This window comes from Melanaphis sacchari, unplaced genomic scaffold, assembly GCF_002803265.2.
Source record: "Melanaphis sacchari strain LSU unplaced genomic scaffold, SCAv2.0 Contig4_pilon_pilon, whole genome shotgun sequence".
NCBI classification, from domain to species: domain Eukaryota; kingdom Metazoa; phylum Arthropoda; class Insecta; order Hemiptera; family Aphididae; genus Melanaphis; species Melanaphis sacchari.
The window spans coordinates 11,322,104-11,343,828 of NW_020271335.1; the positions used below are offsets into that span (position 1 = coordinate 11,322,104).

General features: G+C 23.5%; 1 protein-coding gene across 1 annotated transcript; it reads right to left on the bottom strand.

Annotated features, from left to right (window-relative positions):
- Window positions 1–953: 953 nt before the first annotated feature.
- Window positions 954–19,817, bottom strand: LOC112599110 (sorting nexin-27). Its single transcript, XM_025345859.1, has 11 exons — window positions 19,764–19,817; window positions 5,674–5,909; window positions 5,432–5,534; window positions 3,864–3,992; window positions 3,188–3,321; window positions 3,003–3,132; window positions 2,762–2,939; window positions 2,388–2,641; window positions 2,117–2,266; window positions 1,233–1,361; window positions 954–1,123 (listed from the first exon to the last, which is right to left on the bottom strand). Exons 2-11 carry the CDS (start codon window positions 5,886–5,888, stop codon window positions 1,058–1,060), a joined length of 1,488 nt encoding a protein of 495 aa, XP_025201644.1. The 5' UTR covers window positions 5,889–5,909; window positions 19,764–19,817; the 3' UTR covers window positions 954–1,057.
- Window positions 19,818–21,725: the final 1,908 nt, after the last annotated feature.

A 21,725-nucleotide genomic window follows, 5' to 3' on the forward strand; every position in this document is an offset into this window, starting at 1 on the left:
AGTTTTAAGATATAAACAATTGAAAATAAAACCGAAGCTTTATGAATGGCCTAAATTACAATCCTGGCACTATAATTGTATTTGATGGAAAAAAATATAATATAATTATATTCATATTATACATAAGCTATTGAATATGTATAATGTAAATAAAACGTATGTCAATAAGACAATTAATCAGAATACAATTTTATATAAATACAATACAAAGAAATAAAAGTAGATCGAAAGAAGAATCACAGGAAAACTAGTAAGGAATACATTTAAATGGTGGAAAATATGATTCCATACATTAAAACTCTAATCATGCTTGGGAATGTTTAACAAGAACTAGATTTTACAAATATTCAACAAATTATTAGTTAAAAACAAATCTTTTAATTTGTTACATTATAATTAATTTAAATGATTTTATAATTCTTAATTTTCTCTAATTTATTATGATAATTTGTTTTTATTTAATAATTATAAAAACTAATTTCAAATGAAAATGTATTTTAGCTTTAGATTTAAGATTTTTTTTAATCAGATTACATATTATATTCTATTTAATAAAATAAAACTTCAACATTTTCCCACTTACAAATTATAATGAAATAAAATCATACTAAATGGTAAAACAAAATTAAAAGTAAATTTAAATTGAACATAGTAAAAAAATAAATTTCAAGATTTTAATCTTAAAAATATACTTCATAATAAATTGTTTTTTTTTTTTTAGATAATTACTATTATTTTTTTTAAAGGGGAAATTAATTAGTTAATAAATAGAAACCTAAACAATAGACTTTAATGAGATTCAAAATAATAAACAATTTAAAAAGTGCCTATTGTTACTATCACATTTTCTTTATTCTTTGTTTAAAGTTGAACTTGAAATAATTGAGGATCATAAAATGGAAAATAGAATATTATTCATCAATCAAAGCTTATACCAAAAAAATAAATATATATATATTGCAATAATACTATTTAGGTATTTTATTTCATATAATCATAAAATATCATTAAATATTTCATACACACGCAAGATGTATACTACTTTGAATTTATTGTTTTATGGTGTTTTAATTTTCCATGATTCCTCTTGTATTCGATTAAAGCAGTCTGCTAGGAATGTAAACTGTATATATAAACAGTGCATATAAAATTAGATATAAATAAATTAGTATGATATAACAATAATATAAAAAAAAAAATATTTTGTTATTCACAAAATATAAAATACTCACATAAGGAGTATGTAATTTAACACTTTTAGGGCTTTTTTCTTCACGTTGAAACTGAAAACTAAATAATCCATTAGTTTCATCAACCTCCCAGCATTTGATAGTTTTCCATGTAAATTCAACAATTTGATTCTGTAACAAGCAATGACTAATGTACTTGCTAGTATTATTTTAATTATTGTTCTATTTAATATTTATTTTAGTTACTTAATTATAAATATTGAAAAAATATAATTGTATACTTTAAAATAAATAATATCAAGATTTTGACTAAAAATATAAATTATTTTAAATGTTCACAAACATGCTAAATTTTGTAGCTAAATGCAACCATTTTAATATCTCCCACTAGTTATTCTCAGTCAAGATATTCTTAATTCTATATTACTATACACTTACATTTTTTTAAATGTATGTATCAAATTATCAAAATGTAAAATAAGAATGCCAATCAATACCCAAAATATACTTTTTATTACACGATATTTTCTATTTTAACTTTAATTTTGGTATAATTATAGGAGTCACCAACTGAATTAATATTTAAATTACTATATTTTTATAATACTTGTTTTTAATTTATAAAATTAAAAATGTATAAACAAAATACAGCAATGTATTACTAATAAACAACCTATTTATTAAAATTATCCAGCACTTAAATTAAAATATTTTACTAAAAGAGAATATGTATATTTTGAGATTAAACAATATGTTTAGCAATTTAATATATTTTAGTAATGCAATTCTATTATTTTTTTTTTTTATATTATACTTTATTTATTCAATGAAACATTATTTCTCATTAATAAAATATTTAAGCATATTTGTATACATTTTTTTCATAAATATCTATTCTATGGTAATTATCAATTAATTAATATTACCTCAAGAGTACCATCTTCAGTACATGCTATAAGTCTAAGACCTAAATAACCAACAGCTGCCATTACATGACCAGTCTTTCGAGAGTCGCACGGACAATGTGGAAATATTACTTCGCCATAACCAGGTAATTCTTTAGCCATTTTTAAATACTATAAAAATACACATTTAAATTTTTACTTAATATTTCACATTACAACAAAAACTTTATAAATTAACTCAAAAAATATCATCTAGCATTAATTGATAAAATAAAATAATAAAAATAATTACATCTAATTTTTTGGAAGAATCTTGCAAAGCTTTTAATTCATATAAACGGTCTCCTACAATGATATGATTACGATCAACTTCGTCTATAGTACTCCAAAAAATAAATGTAGCAGCTAAATTATCTGATTCTATAAGTCGAATTTCAATGGCAGGGTTAAATAGCCATCGTTTTATACATAAACAACTAGCACTAGCTGTACGGTAGTTTTGAACATAAAGTTGATGAGCAACTTCATTTGGTTGAATTTTTCTTTCTAATAAAATATAATGAATTAGTGTTACAAGTAAATTATGTATAAAACACAAATTTTGAATGTTTTGAAATAATGATAAAAATATATTATGTGATTGCATTAAAACATTTTGATACTCACCAAAGTTATACTCAACAATTTCAAATAGGTAAAAATAATCTGCTACATTTTCAGCCATTTGTATTTTATCGACAACACTGTTGTAAACACTATCAGCTGTTGCATTTTTTTTAGTTCTAATAACTACTATTTCTCGGTCAGGTAAAATTATTTTTAAATCCACTATGGAGTCAATATTCTGTAAACAAAAATTAAATGAAAATATTAAATATATTAAAGTCTAACAGATTAATATAATTACCTGTATGTTGCCGGAATCAGCTAGAAAATCTTGCATAATTTCACACTCAGCTATCACACGAACAGCACATACTTTTTCCAAATATAACTCTAAACCTCTTCTTCTTGAATCAAGTTGTTGTTCACTTAACCTATTTAAAAAAAATGCATTATTTATTGTATATAAGTGTTTTATTTAGAACTTACGTAAATGGCCACTTTCCTGGAAGCTTAGGAAAACTATATCCAATAAACTCTCTTTTGAGGTTAGCATGTAAATTAGCAAATTCACTGTATCGTTTTGAACATAAGTGACGACCAGCCATGTATATATTAAACACCTAAATAGTAGTTATGTTAGTAAAAATTTTTTTACTTTTTTTCCAAATGACTACAATTAAAATGGATAAAATAAATGTTAAATATGGTTTAATCAAAATGAAAAAAAAAATGTAAGTAAAAGATTTTGATACAAAACAATATAACTATATCAAGAGAAAACTAATTATATTTCAAATTCAAAACTATTTTTTATATTTTTAAGAAACTTAGAACACTAATAAATCATATTTTACAAAATATACATTTTGGATATTTAGGTGAATAAAAAAATTTGTTTTTAAAATTAAAATTTGCTTAATAAAAATAACTCAATTTTATTTTAAAAAATACATGATAATATGAAATCTTAATATTTTCTTTTTGAGTGCCAAATATTTTATAATTCTGATATAAAATTCCACTTTTTGATTTATTTTTACGTTTTAAAGACGTGAAAGTATGATAATTAATGAATAACATAATAATTAGTCTTAATCATTACTCATTAACCATTAAGATACATGATATATTATAAAAAGTTAAAAGCATATTAATATCTTACCACATATTTGTCTCCATCTTTATCAACTGTGTGATAATCTGGGACAGATATTGGTAATGATCTTTTATCGCTGTAATCTATATAATTGTAAGTAGACTGATCTTCACTTGGTTCAAGTCTTTCAGCTTCCTAAAATATAATAACATACATTCAATACATAATATTTATTAAAGTAATATAAAATGTATACAAAAATGTTTTATTTTTTTAAGTCATATTTCTACCTTTAAAAATTCTTCTTTATTACTATAAATTTAGTTTACAAGAAACAAAAACACCTTAACTTAATTTCTAAGCTATTTTAAATCAAGCTTTAATTATGACTATCAATATTTTATAAAAGTAGATTGATATTATATAAAATCTTTTATTTTTATTTTTTTATTAAAACGCAATAAATAATATAAAATCACTACTCAACATTTTGGCTGAAGTTTTGTGAATCTATTACACTCATGTCATATCTAAAATGGAAACAAAAAGATGTGACAACCACAACACTAGTAACCAAAATAAGTGATGATTAAGATTATCATTAAAGTATATTAGTTAATGACTGAAAAAAGTCACATACCACCGTGTTCTTTATTATGAGCTACTATGCACAACATTTTTAAAAATCTTCCAGTTTTATATATTTTTAATTTTCTTACAGTTTTAAGCAGTTATTAAGAATCTACTTTACACAAATTATTGTTTTAATTTATTATTTTTTAACAATTACTTATCTAAATAAGAATGTTTAATTCTGATAAATTGTTTACCTAGATTATAAGATAAAGATACAAACTTAGGACACCAATATTTAAAAGTAAAACTAATGTTGATGTATCTGCAAGAGAATATTTTAGTATTAAACCACCATATATTTTTTCAATTTAAAAATACACAATATACTTAATATTAAAATATACATTCAGAATAATTCACTGAACTCTACTATTTAAATATTAAATAATCTATCATCAAATTTAAAAGTAAAACTATTTTCTAGGTCATACCAGGTTTTATTTTACATTTTAAATACAACAGCAATTTTAAACTATATAAGTTTTTAAAAAATTTAAAATGCTTATAACTTGTTTCAAAACTAAAATATTATAAAAAGCCTAAGTGGGGCTCTAGATAATATACTTACCTTTAAATTTAATTTTAAGTCAAATCACTATAATTTTAAAAATAAAAGTAAAATTTATAATTCTAAACAAAAAATTTGGTATGTTATATATTGAAAACAGACATAATGAAGATTTAATGTAATCAGGTCATAACTGATTGTTTGAAAAAAATCAGTAAAAATTTAACTATTACTATTTATTGATTATAGAATACTAACTTTGCATTAATTTATTTTTTAATAATAAGTTATAAATATTGTATTTATACAGCTGTTCTATAATTAAATTCTGTTAACCAATATTAAATTCAAGAAAAACTTGAAGTCAAAATTTCTATCTGTTATTGACCATAAAATTTTATCAATAATTTTAAAAAACAGCTTAGCATATTTCAAATGTGTTTGGTTAATATCTATCTAAGAACATAATATAATAAAAATATTAACATACTTGAGGTGTGACAGAAATTACAGTCAATGTCAACACATCACCGCCCGATTTAATCAGATCCACGACTTGTTTATGTGTTGATCCTTCAACATTCACATTGTTTCTAAGCACCAAATACAACATTATGAAGTTTTAATATTTTTTACACCTCAAATTAATATTAATAGGAATTCAAATTTCATAAATGATTTAATGGCTCAAAAAAATACGAAAAGAAACACCCAAAATAGCTTAAGCCTTACACTTCGAGGATCCTGTCTCCTTTTCGAATCCCTGCGTCATACGCTGCTCCTCCTTCAAGTACAGCACTGACATGCTGTAAAGGAGCGTAGAGTTGACCATTTATACTTTTAAGTTGACCACCTTCGCTAACTTGACCACGAACATTAAATCCGAAGCCGGTGACGCTCTTCGTTATCGTGACTTCACGGGGGCCCGTCGGTACTTTCGACGACATTGTCCATTAACACTCCATTACCTAAATGAGCAATAAAATCATGTGATCATCGACGGGTAAAGACGAAATTAGTGTTCATTTATTTTAAAAATCACTGATGGGTCACGAACATTATCATCCGACATTCCGATAACACAGTCACTATCAATAATATCAGTACAATATAAATTGTAAATATTACGAATTAAATTTATCAACAAGAGAGACATCTACATTATTTAAAAATATTTTATTTATTCATTGGTTTGTTCGTACGATAATAATTAGAACAATGATTTATTTATCTTCAAATTGGTCGAAAGTTCGAAACACTTGAAACTATATCATAAATTTTGTATTAAAATATTGTATTATCAAATAATAAAGCTTACTTATACGAAAAATGTAAACAATTATTATGTAAATGGAGGGAAATTTTAAAATAACTAAACGACAAAATAATCGTTGGTACTTTATGTCTTATTATTGTTTTAAAATTAAAATATATTATACCTAGGATAACCAGATTAAGTTTTAAGAAGTCCGGGACATTAAAATTATAAATTATATTAATAAATGGAAAATAATTTTGCAACTGCTCTTCAAAATTATGATATTTAAAGCGGCATAGGTAGTCACTACATAAAAAAATGAAGTAAAATTACGACACTTTCAAGTGCAAATTACGTGCGAGACAATCCGTAGATTTCATATACACTACGACTTGCATTGTCGACAAATAAATGGTTACTGATGACTGATGTAGTGAATAGTGTGATATGTGTATAAACTATAATCACAAACTAATGAACTACACATTATAATTTTATATTAAATACATATTAAATATTATCTTTCGTCATCTTAATTCTTGAAATTAAAAAATCATGATATGGTTTTCCCGACTGTAAAATTAATGTAATCAGAAGCCAAAGACAGTAGGCTGACTAAATTTAGAAAGCGTCATACGTGCCAACCGCCAACGTTCGTTATCAAATATTATTTTAATAACTAATATTTATTATTTATGATTAGGCTTTGCTTAAAATAAAACCGATAACCAAGTAATAGAATTATGAAAACAACTTCAAATTCTGGGACGTTACTACTTACTATACAATAGTTCAAACTTCAAAACCAATGCAAATTGGTGTCCAAGAAACTTTGTCCGAAACACGAAGACATAAGCCGGTAACGTCTCGGGAAATCCGGGACGAATAACCACCCTTATATCATACCTAATTAACCTACTAATTAATAAATTTTTTAAATATATTTAATTATTTGTATTCTAATTTTACACAATTTCGACCATTAATTAATTAACTAGCATTAAAATAGGATAAAATAAGAATTTTACAATACAAATATAGGTTAACACTTATCATCGTAAACAACTCAGGACTTAATATTACGTTGTATCAATTTAGTAACTAAAATACCAAACTATTTTATGTTAAATACCTATTGATCAGAAGGGTGTTAATAATACTGTAATATCATACACCTAACTGTGTACTGTGTAGTAATTTCGGTAAATTATAATTGTTTACAATATTTTACAATTTTATTTTCACTGTTAAAAAAAATATACAAAATATAAATCGGTGAAAATCGTATTAAATATAATTATTAATATTAGCCCGTATCGCTTTTGTCATAGACCGTTTTACCCTGCGCCAAATAATAAATATTTTTAATATTTAACTATTTCAAAATAAAAATAGCAAACAGTAAATACGTCAGAATGGTGAACGTCACGACAAGTCACGATCAAAATTAAAAACCAGTAATACCTGGCTACCTGCACGTCCTGCACCAACTGCACCCCGTTCCATCATAGTTACAGGCGTTACGGCGGTTGGAATGAAATACGAATTTAATATTTATTAGTATTGTTGGCTCTTATCGCCATCTACCGAGAATTATATGTACGTCGCCGTAAAACCGCCCAGTGAGTACTGAGCACTGAGCACTGAGCAGTACGTAATGTTTATAATCAATGGTAAAACAATATTAACAATATCATAACATTAATATGTATGTTGACCACTCGTAACGCTAGTAGTACAGTTGAATGGCGTCAACTGTCTTCTATAATAAATTATGACCTGTGCAATTGTAAAGAACAACGAACGTGACCACTACTATTTGCGGTAACCAGATCGCGCCACCGCGTATATTTTTGTATTTTATTTTAAAATTTCCTGTTTTTGTAGTTTCATAATATATATTTACCATTTAAAATAAATATGATTTATTTCTATTTATTTATTTAGAATATTATACGAGCAATAATTATAAATTTAAAATAATGCAAATCGTTAAATATTTTACCAGTGTATCAAGTGTCAAGTTGTGGTACCCATATAAAAGTATACGTTTTAAAATATAAAACCTATTGGTTAAATATTTTTTTTCTAAACATTAAGCTTAGGGAATAGCTTAGTATATTCTGATATTTCTAATACTCTGTTCAATGTTATGTTTTGTTTAAAGACATTTTTTATTGTTACCCACCTATCTAAGTATAGATTCAACAAAGTATATAGTTTCTGAGTTGTTAAACGTCATGTACTTGTGTATGCTTAGCCACTATAAAGGAAGTAAGGATATAAGTGATATAACAGGTATGTTTAAAAAACAGAAGTAGTTTGGTTAATAAGTCAAGTAAAATAAAATAATAATAATAATAAAAAAAAAAAACATTAAATATTGGTAATACATGTAATCTTATCTGAGTATTTAAATTTAACTATGTATGTAGATAGGTACCAAGTATATTATTAGTTATTAATTATTACTTTCCAAATAACCTATCAAATGTTGTTGATTAATATTTTAAAATCTAACCAGAATTATTTTGCAATGAGACACTCATTAAATGTAACTTGGTATTTACCTATTTGAAAATATGATATATTCAAAAATTTTAAAAATCAATTTAATAAATTTAAAATTAAAGAATGGAATAGGGATGGCAATATTTGATGAATGACTATTATAAGTAGGTACATATACATAAATATATACCTACCTAATGGTGGCTAACACAATAATACTTATAATTATGTAAGAGATGATGCATGACGACTATGTACCTACCTTTTATGACTATTATGAGATATGAAATAACAAACAAATAAACAATACAAACCATTTAAGATTTATAATCAATAATTTATCTATAAGTATTGACAGTATTGTAAATAATATAACATTTTAATTATTAATCATATTTATTTTTCTTTATTGATTTAGCTATAGTTTTTACAGTAATAACTTAGATAGTTAACTAATGAAACCAAACAATAAATAAAAAAATAGTATTAAAATTTTAATGAAATCTACAATGATTATAAGCTATTAAACTACTGCAACAGGTACTGCTTAACAATCTCAAATACTTTGATTAATTTTGTACTTAAACTAGTTTACCTAGGTATTGATTTCGATAATGTGAGGAATAAAAAATAGCTACAAATTATAGGATAATACAAGAATGATTTCAAATTTGGGTATCACTATTAAACATAAGGTCAGATTTAGAATTTTTATGTCCCTAAGCTCATCTAGTGTATAGCCGTATAGGTGAAAATAATGCAAATTTGTTATTGAAAGTTTCTTTTTTTTTAAGTGTATGATGTATAGTGAGAGCTCTGGTGCAGTTTAATATGTAGCCTGTGTGCAAATCCCTCCCTGATTAAATATGATACAATAAAAACGTTTTATCAAATTAATTAAAAAATGAAGATATGATTACATATTTAGAACTGAAGACAGGGCAATTTCTTAATATAGACACTAGTTATTTATTACTAAATATAGTTAATTAATATAATTATTATTAGGTATTAGAAATATTGTATCATATCTACCTAAAATTTGTATAATTTAAATAATCCCAAAATATAAGGTCTAGTATTCTAGTTAGTAGTTGCAGCTAATATTACGTTTATAATTTAAAAAAATGCACAATTAAGTGTCTTATTACTTATGTTTATAAACTATCTATAGGACAGATTAGAGATGTACATTTTAAAACCCAAATCTGAAATCGAGTTTATCTAATACTCCTAATCAGTAAATAAACAAATAACTATATACGGCCTACAATTATCTAATTTTTTTTTTAATATTATACCTACATTAAAATTTAGACCGCATCTTCTCACTTATTTTTAAATAGTTATTATTTATTAGGCATATTGAGCGAGTAGAAAAATTGCCGACGCCCATTGTCTCTGATTCAGACCTCGATCACAGATGAGCATCTTTCACTAACTCGCAGGTTGCGATTGTCTAGAGCAGGGGTCGGCAACCCGCGGCCCGCAGAGCAATTTTTGATGGCCCGCACAAAGGTGGTTAATTTTTATGTTTTACTTTTGTTCAATAACATTTTTCATATAATTTTCAATATTATATAATTCTTTTTCCTTTATAAATAAAATCTAATCTAACCGTTTCATAATAGCAATACAATTATAAGTATTATATCATAATATGTCATTTTTTTTTTTTAATGTGGCCCTTGATGAACAATTGAAAAAAAAAATGGCCCGTGTGGTTAAAAAGGTTGCCGACCCCTGGTCTAGAGTGTTAAGAGAGTAGAATCACTGTCATTTCTCTGTAATGGAGGTAACCACTTCGGAATAAAAATACTAAGAGTTCCTCAGTATATAACAATCCAAACATCCAACAAACCGTTGTTCAACTAACCTTACAGTATTACTTCAAAAATTGAACGCTGCAGAGCAGGTTCTCAGTACAAATCGATACTATACCTAATAATACTAATCTAATATTATATTTAATATGTAGTTTTATTTTTGTCAAGTTTCTTTATTTAATACTTTATTTTCTTCTTTAAATGCCCATCTCTGTAATTTTATGAACCATGGCATCTTGCCATTTACAATACCCTATTTTTATTTCTTTGCATATTATACTATATTATGGTTTTTTTTTTAATTTTATATTGGCAATACATATATTGAAGAAATGCCAAGTTTGTTTTAAGCGTTTCAATTATAAATTAAAACTATAGAACCTAAAATATTATTGCTGTTAATAGTGTTATTACTATTACTATTATGTATTAGATTTTAATCATAGTACGTAATTATACATTAATATTAATACACTAAGCTTGAAAATCATTAGTTTATTACATAACGATTAACAATGTTAAAATGTATAATACAATAATACGGGTGTCAAGTATAAACCTAGTATAATTTAGTCTTATGAATGATAAATATTAGATTTAGTAATTAGTAAACGACAGCGATAAAAATCGCGAAAATTAATAAATTATTTTATAGTTAGAAATTCAAAAAAATGTTTTCATACCTAAAATTTGAAAATTTAATATAAGGTTCTTTTTATGTATTTCAATCTATTATTTAAAGTTAGAAGTTTTACGAAATTCATCAAAATGCAAATTTCAAATTATTTTGTAGCTAAAAATTCATAAAAAAATTTTTTTTGTATCTTAGTTCTGAAAATTTAATACAAGATTTTTCATAAGTGTTTTCATACTGAAATCATAAAATCTAAATAATGTGTAAGATAATTATTTTTTATAAACATTTTAAGTTCCAGTCAAGACGATATTACCTACTTATTTAAACGATAAATAACAACATGTTAATTATTTTGTTAAAATTTACAAATATCAGTCGTGAAAACTTAAAATTTATGTATTTTATATTATGAATTTTATTACAAGCAATGACATTTTTAATTTATTTTAAATGAATATCTACTATCTATATAATATATAAGTACTATGCATTTATTTTTACTGTTTCGTGTTATTTACAAAAATATGTTGAGTTAAATAAGTTTAATAATATATTTAATCTGGTATAGATTTTTTATGATAATAACTAAATATTAATAATAATTAATATTATGATAATGTTATGAATGTAATATTTTGAGAAAAAATTATATTATTCTACTATAAAAATGAAAGTCAAATAAGTAACTTTAATAGCTATATTTAATAAAAAATATCACTTGGTGATACAGGCTGACATAATTTCCACTCTGAATCGTTTTTTATATACAATGGTGTATTGATAAATGATGTATTATAGAATTCAAAATTAACACACACAAATAATGATTCATTCGTCACCTATATTGTACAGTAGAGCGGTATATCACTTGCGTACCTCATATTTTTTATGTATTTTTTATTTTAAAATTCCTAAATTAAACAATTATTTTATGATAAAAAATCTGAAGATTTTACATGACGTATTTATCAAATGTTGATTTTAAGCTTTTACTTCTTGAAAACTTCATTGTATTCAAATAATTTTCGGTGACACATTCGAAACATTAAATATTTCACTTTATATAATATATAGGTAACATATAAAATATATAATAATAATAAGTACTAAGTAATATAAATATAACGTGATCTATCACATACTTAATACTAAACATTACAATGATTGTAATAGACTGTAATGTTCATATTCAACAATATTTATTATATCTAACCATTAAACGGATATACTCAATTTATATTAATTTAATTTATTTGTTTGTCAATAAATTGTTTCTTGTTCAAATAATCATATTATAATTCACAATAAAAATTATTTTCGTGAATGATGTGAATAGGTACTTTACAAATAACATAATATAATTATTGTGCTTAGCATTTTAAAACACAAATGTATTTTCATGAACACTCCATTAATATATTTATCCCACATCCCTAGTTTTAATTATAAAATGTATTGAAATTGTGTTGTAAAAAATAATACTTATAATACATTTACTAAACGCAGATCGTTGTGTAGATATTAACAAAATATTCTGAATAGTGGATAAATTTTTGATTCATTGATCTCAAATTCCCAGAGCAATCATATTGAATTATTTAAAGCCTTCTAAATATATTATTTTTAGTTTTTACATTTAATCGCTTTTTGTAGATTTTTAATGTGTCTTATAAGGAAATAAAGAAAAATTAAAATAACCTTATTTAAGTATAGCTATATATGAAAGTCTGAATTCATTATCACCAATATTTCAATAGATTGATGAGCTACAAAATTCGGATCATTTTTTTTGCTTTCTCACGATTTATAATTTATACATAGGTATGACTATTAACTACATGTACCGACAACATAAAATTTAAGATGAAACTACTAAAATAAAACAAATAAAAAGTTTTTAATAATGCAATTGTTGCAATTTATTAATAACATATATAGTTTACATATAATATATATTAAAATATTTCATACTATATGGCGTAATTACGAGATGGCAAATATAAGCATTTACCTTATAGGTATACATTTATTAGAGACATCTAATTATTGTTACCCCTCACATATTTTACTTTACAAATTTTTTAATTTTCTGTAATTTAACTAGTATCTACTAACAATATATATATATATATATTATAGCATTAGTCTCACATAGTTGCATGATTAAAAATATCATTTATAATCATATTTATTGTATATGGTTGAATTTTATGAGCAGTTCGATAAGTTTTCTACTTTTTGGTTTGTAAATTTAATTTTGTATTAAACTATAAGCATTTTCTCTTAAAGAAAAAAAATTCCCAACAAAATATAATATACAATATAACACTTTGAATGTACTATAATATTTAATATAGTATGCGGTGACCGTTAGTCTTGGATAAGTTAAAATGCTATTTTTTTACATGGCTTTTTTTTCATAAATAAGCTATTAAGGATTTTGCTTTTATAATTATTTTATATTAAGCTATTAAGTTTTAAATTAAATCCTACTTACTAGCTCAAAAGAAAGTATTAAAGAGACTTGCTAAGTTAAAATAATATAACATGTCGAGTTCTATCACTGGATAGTCTCACTTCAGATAATTTTTCATTCTTATAAATTATAATGTTATCATATTTGCTTTTTGTGCCGATCTAGTACAAATTTTAAATATTTTCATAAAATAAAAAAAAAGAAGTTTTAGATTGTATGTTTGTGTTATGATAAGTATTATTCTGTTATGGAATTTTTACATCTATGATCTGCTTAAAATATAAATCAAGTTTTTTCTTCTTTTTTGAACGTCGTTGTTGAAAATGCATTAATTTTTTTCCATCCATTTCTCCACAATTACACTTTTGTTGAACACATTTTCATCCAAAAATTATATATTTCGATCATTATTCATTGGAAAAATTTTAAAAACCTAACATCTCTTAAGATATCAGTAATTAATAAATTAATAAGGTTGGTATAGCAGATGTTTGATATACCTATCATATCAAGTATCATTGAATACAACAATATAAATATTATTTACAGCAAATAAAAATAATAGTAATAATAATTATAACAATTATAATGATAATTGGCGAAGGCATTATACTAACAGTTAAAAATATTAATTACCATAAACGGCATAAACAGTAGATATGTATATAATAATATAATATATAATTATAATCTCGATGGTGACCATAAACAATTTGGTGTTAATAAATCGGCTGAATAATGATAATTAATTACTGATAAGGTATTGGTAAGATTTGTTTACGCACTTTTAAAATTTATTATCTATTCATTGATAGTACCTATTCAGTATTTAATAATATTACTTAGTCATAACTCTTAATCATAAACGTAATATCAACATTATCAACAATAATGTATCATATAATAACAATGCACAATATTAACATTACAAGTTATAACTTATAAATATAATTTATTGTTAATTTGAAAATATTATTTCAAAACAAAACATTACATACAGGTTCTCAAAAACAACATGGGCAATCTTCGTTTAAATTTTTTTGTATTTAAATGTTTACTATTTTTCTGTTATTTTTCGACTAAGTATAGATAATAAGGAAGAGCTTGTCACTACGACTAAATTATTGTATAATGATTGTCACTAGTTATTGCTTACTGAATTAATAATAAATTAAAACATGCGTAATCAAATCGAATGAGCAAATAGGAAAGTTGCAGACTGCAGATATTATAAAAATTGTAATTAATTAAGAAAATCACTGATTTGGTAACAAATAAATATCATTATTTCAGCCAAATAAGAATAACAAGATCGACATGACGACATATTTCTATGATTGAATTTGGCAATGGAATCGCAGACATATATTCCATTGATAATTATTGATAGGTAGGTGCTTTGAAATGAAGCTGAACAATAAGCTATAAAACGAATGAAACGTCATATTATTGTAAATTAGTCTGACGTTGTCACAACCATAGGCATTTTTGATTAGCAAAAATGCATTTTATAAAATAAACTTACCGAGGTTAGATAATATATTGTATATTTATTGATGTAAAAAAATAATTTAAACTGTGTATAGTAATCATCACTCATTCATATGTAGCGTATTATAATTTTATAATCTTATTTTATTTATTATTTAACATTTAAATCTGTATTACTGATTACTGTTAGTTATTTTATAAACATTTGATATCAAATAGGTAAGTTACTTGACAACAATTTGATAACTCACAATGTTTTTATTTTTGATTAAAACACCGTTCTCACGGCAACACTGTAATTTGTAAATGTAAACGCATTTTCGAAACCCCTTTTGGCTTTTTGTATAAGTATTTACTACTTTGAAAGTTTCGACTTTTAAGTATTAAATGTTTATGCCATGGGTTCGACTACCGAACAGCAGGCTACTGTTCGATAATAAGTGGTTTAAAATAACTTAATAAATTGATTTATTTTCAAATAGTATAGTACTATAAAGTATATCGTCATAGACACTGAATAGTCTCTGTAAATTGTAATAGACATTAAATTTTACTAAATATTAAATATAAATTATCAATGGCCTATAATAAGTAAAATAACAGAAGCACTGTGTACTTCCCACTGGGTAAAAAGTGGTCATGGAGAATAATGTACCTATGTCAATTATTGTCAATAGACGGTTAACATTTTAAAAATGATGCAGCTTTATCAAATGGTATGATATTAATTTTATTATTATTTTAAATATGATAAATAGGGAATCAGGATTATATTATTACCTAGACCCTGGTCTCCAATTTAGCAAAGTTTATCCTATAAATCTACGTATAACACAGAAAGTTAATTTAAAATATGAACTAGTTCATAACTCATAAGCACGGTATTGAATTAAATATTCGATTCAATAATTTTCTCTGAATTAACATGTTTTGATAAAGATAATTTATTAATTTTTATTATGTACTAGTTAATTAGTTTTAGATACTAAATAGAGCGATGAATATATTGATTTTCTATTTTTCATTATTATGGCTCGAATTTGAAGGAAAATGCCTTTCTTTTATAATAATAGAAGACAAATTTTTATATAAGAAAAGACCTAATCTAACCGTTCAGAATGTGTTTCATTTATTTTCTAAGATAATAAATGAAGTTCGCATTCGTCAATTGTCGTTAAGTCGATTTCACATTTATTTCATACAGTTTTTTCTGCAATATACCAAAAGTTAAACTAAGTTCTTAGTTAAAAAACTATATTACAAAATTCGACGAAATTATATTTTCAACTAATAGATTAATTTTATACTGTAAAATTTGGAACGTTAAAGTATTAAGTGAAAACAATTTCCATTTACTGCAATATTTAAATCAGAAGGAATAAGTATAAAAATGGGTTAGCAAAAATTAACGAATTGTGTAATGCTTTAGTGGCGGCAAATACCCCTATACATAAATTAAACAATGGTATTTTTAGATCTTTTTTATCGAAATATTACATGCGATATGCGAATCAATGTTACGAAAAGCCGAAAAAGGTTTTTGAGTACTTTGATAAATGTTATGAAGAGTTTTTGTTAAACATTCGTGATGAAAAAAAAATTTTTTTTATTTTTTATATAAAATATAGGTTTATAATGACAAAAACACAGTTTCAGGACACTGCTAAATGGATAATGTAATAGTTGAAATTCTCCAAGAAAATAAAGTCCTGGAAATTTGTATCTTTTTCACACAGATTAATAATATTTGACGCAGCACTTTATATGTATAAAGAAAATGGGTACAATTCAAACTTTGTATCCGAATATTACACATTTATCTTTCAATGGTAACACCAATATCTTTTCTATCGCTTTTTCTTTTAGATTATTATTTAATTTTTTCCGGACGATGTCTTGTTCGCTAGGTTTATTATGATAATGATTATTAAAATGTTCAGTATCAATAACATTATATGAGTTAAGACCGAATTTTGCATAAAACGCATGTTGCTATTTTCAACATCATATAGTTATACAAACACACACTATCATTAAAATCATTATTTTTTTATAATGTTTTTTGTCTATTGGTGCGTAGAATTAATTTGTGTCCAAGTGGTATACCATTTTATGCTCTCAGCCTAAACGGCTAAGTAGGTAAATGCTTTTAAAATGTATATACATAAATTTTTACAAATTTATGGTAGTTAATTTATTTTTAATGCTAACTTGTAAAATTTAACATAAACCCATTACACTTTTTAATTTTTAATATTGCACGTTCTTATTTTTTATTGTTTATATTGCCTTCATATCCTAGTTCTAGTCATCACCTTTGGGATTGTAAAAATATTTTGATTTTCAAAATGGGAAGATTTCTGGTAATAAAGTGGACCTAATTAGTACTTTTTTTTGCAATCAGCAAAAACAAACAAAAAATTAAGGAAAAACGCAAATTTTTAATAAAATTAACTTTGTTTTTTGGTGCAACTTATAAACAAATTACTATAAATACTTGAAATTTTCACCAAATTTTTATATTAAAATTTTCTATTTACAACAAAAAATATCATTTTAACTATTTTAAGCTATTTATAAGCATTAGAAATTTTCTATTTATTCCATGCACGTTCGCTATATCCTTCTATTAGTTGCGCCTAGTGCCAATATTGTCAAAAAGAGATAGCCAATTAATGTATGGCTGAAACTTTATATTTAATAGAAATATAGAACTTTAAGTGTGTGTGAATTTTGTTTCACGATGTTATTCTCTGATATCAATCTATTCCTTTATAGGTCTATAGTAAAAATGATTCAATTTATTGTATCGTTAAGGATGGTTTCCAGTAAAAAATGGGATATCATTGATATTTTAAAGGTCTTCAATAAAAAAAATAACTATATTTATTTTCAAAAACTGAAATTTTATGCAAAACCAGATTTCGATAAAATTGATTTTTTTTTTTTTTGATTTTACTATAATTAAAAAATTGAATAAATATTAAGATTTAATTTTCCATTAAATATTTACATTTGTATTTTATAAACATGATTACATGTTAAAATTATTTTATCTTTTTTGAATAATACTTGGGCATTTGAAATATTCGCCTTTTTCAACTTATGCGTAAGAAAACTATTGCTTGTAGGTAAAAAAAAAAATTGAAAATTTTACTATAGCAGATTTCTTTAGAGCTTATAAAATTATGTTTAATATGACACACTTGTAATTTGTGTAATATAAAAAATAACGAGTATAAGTACTGATTCACCTCCAAAATAGAGAAAATAAAAAATCGAATTCAAAATATTTAATACAAAACAGCGAAAATAATTTAATTGAAAAAATAAATAGCAAATAAAAAATAATGGAAAATATAAAAAAATATTAAAATGATGACAACAATTATTATTTTTGTCATATATATGTTTATTTTTATTAATATTTTATAGGCAATTATGAAAAAATAATAAAATATTAATAAACTAATATGTCAAATAATAGGCAATTCATTTTAAAATTTAAATTATCATTTTTTACTATACGAAATTTTAAAGTGTATAATAAATTATTTTATATTTTTTATCTTTTCATCCAATCATCAAAAATGGTAAAATATTTTTTATTATCGTTTATCAGTAAACTTTATCACAGAAATTGGTTATCTTTATTCAATACAAAAAAACTATTTTATTTTATTTTTATTAATCAAAATAAAAATCTATCCATGGCTATGGTCACTGTACGTGATATTGATATAAACATTTTTGTATTACAAAGTTACAGCGAAAAATTTACATTTTTAAATAATTATAGTGTGTATAAAAGAGAGGAAAATTTAAATATTAAATAATCAAAACTATAATATAGTTAAGATGATAATGTTTAAATGTTTAAATTAGAACTTGGAAGTTAGAAGTTAGAACACATTTATCTTTTTGCTAGTGGCTGAAAAATAAATTAAAAACAAACAAGTTTAAAGATAATATGGTGACAAAAACAATTATTCTTATGGATCTATAATTATTTTATAAATAACAAATATACATTAGTTTAAAAAAATAAGAAAATAAGGGAACTTTACCTCATTTAATTTACCTCCAATTACGCCACTGCGGCACTGCATAGCGCACACAACTATATCTCATAAAATGTATATATATACAACATCCAAACTGGATACTTATAAAAATTCTATACATGTCCTATTATAGTTGAACCATAGTATAAAATCTATAAATACGGTTTATTCCTAAGACATTTATTTCATACACTGAAATTATTTGCATATAATATAAACATTGAGCAAATCGTATACCATTTAAAATAATTATTTGAAGGACATTTTAGAATTGAATTTCTGTTTCATTAAATAAAACATTGAAATTTTGAATAATATGAATATATTATTATTTTATATAGGTATATTATATAATATCGCTTTATCATTTACTAAGCTAAAAAATGTATAGATAAAAATATTTATAGATAGATTATTAAGTAAAACTTAAACTTAAATGTAATATTTATAAATTTATGAGTGCATCTTTATTCTTAAATGTAAAATCAAGGTAAAAGTATAAAAAGTTTTTTTTTATTTTGAATTCTAATTTACTATAAAAAAAGAATTTTTGACTCACGTTTGTGGACGTAAATTTATTGCGATGAACCGGATCTTATTAAGTATCTGTCATGAACATTAAAGATAAATATACATAAATTATACATTTATACATAATAAATAAAACATGGGCTTCACTGGTATCAGTATATTACACTATCAACTGTCTATACTCGTAGTGTCCATCAGTGTCCCCACTGATACTTTTAAGTACTTAAAACGTAAATATTAATTGAGGAACCAATTTGTCTCCCTTCACAAATCACAGACATATTTTACTGTCCTCCTAAAGGTTAAAAGTATAATTCTTCACCGCTTAACTTAAAAATGTTATACTAAAATTTAAGTTTTTTTGGGCGTAGGTATGATCGTTTCAAAGAAATATGTACAAACAATTTTATTATTCAATTTTTTTCTTATTAGTTATTATAATAATTTTATAACATATATAATTTATACTTACCTACGACTTATCTGCTTAATAACCAAATAAGTTGTTTCAATAAAAATATTCTCTATTTGTTCTGTATTTAGGTATATATTATGCTTATATAAATGATAAATTTATTAGGTATATACTATAATTATTATATAAACATTAAATAAAGAAATTTGTAAAGGTTTTCCCATTTTACAATATATATTTGTAAAGCTTCCTACCACATGTAGACCGTGGATCACGTACAATATGCAGATCATAATATAATAAGTAACATTTTACTACATATAAGTTATAATACTTATAACCATTGATTATGAATATTATAGTATTATTTATAAACAATGATGCAATATATTTATGTATGAATATCTGCAATGATCATAATATGGTTAAATATACATATAGACTATACATAAACTTATTATGTATACTGTACAGTTTACGAATATTTCACTTGAGTGAGCTTAAATAAGCTTAAGTAAACTTTTTTATTCATTAATCAAATTTGACGTAACACGTTAAGTACGTGGCGTGGTAAGTACATATACGCTATACATAACGATTTTATGATATGAATAAATTACTTACTATAATATTTATAAAATTGCTTTAAAATTCAGTTAAAGAAAATAGATTAGGTATACATATAATCTGTTGTATTTCAACTTATTTGTAATAAGAATATTTGTATCGACATGCAGAGAGAGGAGTATTAAGAAAGTTATTTAAAATTTAAAAAAAATTACTATGGATAATTATATACCTGAAAATTACCATCTATATATTAAAATATACATATATGTATTCAAAAATTTGTCATGCCTATAAATAATTGAAAAACACTTAAAATATTTTGAAAATTTTATTATAAATGAAAATTATAATAATTTAAATACTTAGTTAAAATTTCAAGTATCCTTGTTATTATTATTATTTTTTTTAAATATAATGAAATATAAAAAATTGTTTGAAGATAAATAATTATTTTACTGATGATTATCCAATGTCGTAAAAATTTGAACTTGAAATGCTCATAAAAATAATATGACTTTCTAGTACAATTTTGTTCTATACATACAGGTTGAAATACTCATTAAGAATCTTGTATTAAATTTTCAAATTTTAGGTTCAAAAAAACATTTTTTATAAATATCTAATTATACAAATAATTTATACACTTTTGAGATTTCAATTTATTTTATAAAAACCCTAAGTTTAAAAATATATAAAAATCAATTATTGTAACTATAGATTTTTGATATATTTTAATTGAGAAATAATAAATATATTATAAGGAGCTTTGTATTAAATTTTCAAGCATTTCAACCCAAAAAATAATTTGCTTAAAAATATTTGACGGTTATAGAAGATAGTTGAAATAACATTTTTACCGTTAATAGAATTAAAACAATTTGATGAAAATGTCAAGTATCTACAAAAATCTATTTTTGAGTTATACCAAAAAACAAACAAAATAAATTTTGTTGAAAATTGGATTTGCGTGAAAATTCTCGTTTTTTCTTATTTTTGTTTATTTTT

Bases quoted from the DNA above. Each gene is read 5' to 3' on its own strand.
- LOC112599110 (XM_025345859.1), bottom strand. From the start codon at position 5,888: ATGTCGTCGAAAGTACCGACGGGCCCCCGTGAAGTCACGATAACGAAG. The intron at 2,940-3,002 runs GTAATTATATTA...TTTTGTTTACAG, and splicing joins CTGATTCCGGCAACATACAG to AATATTGACTCCATAGTGGA. The intron at 1,362-2,116 runs GTAATATTAATT...TGCTTGTTACAG, and splicing joins CTGAAGATGGTACTCTTGAG to AATCAAATTGTTGAATTTAC.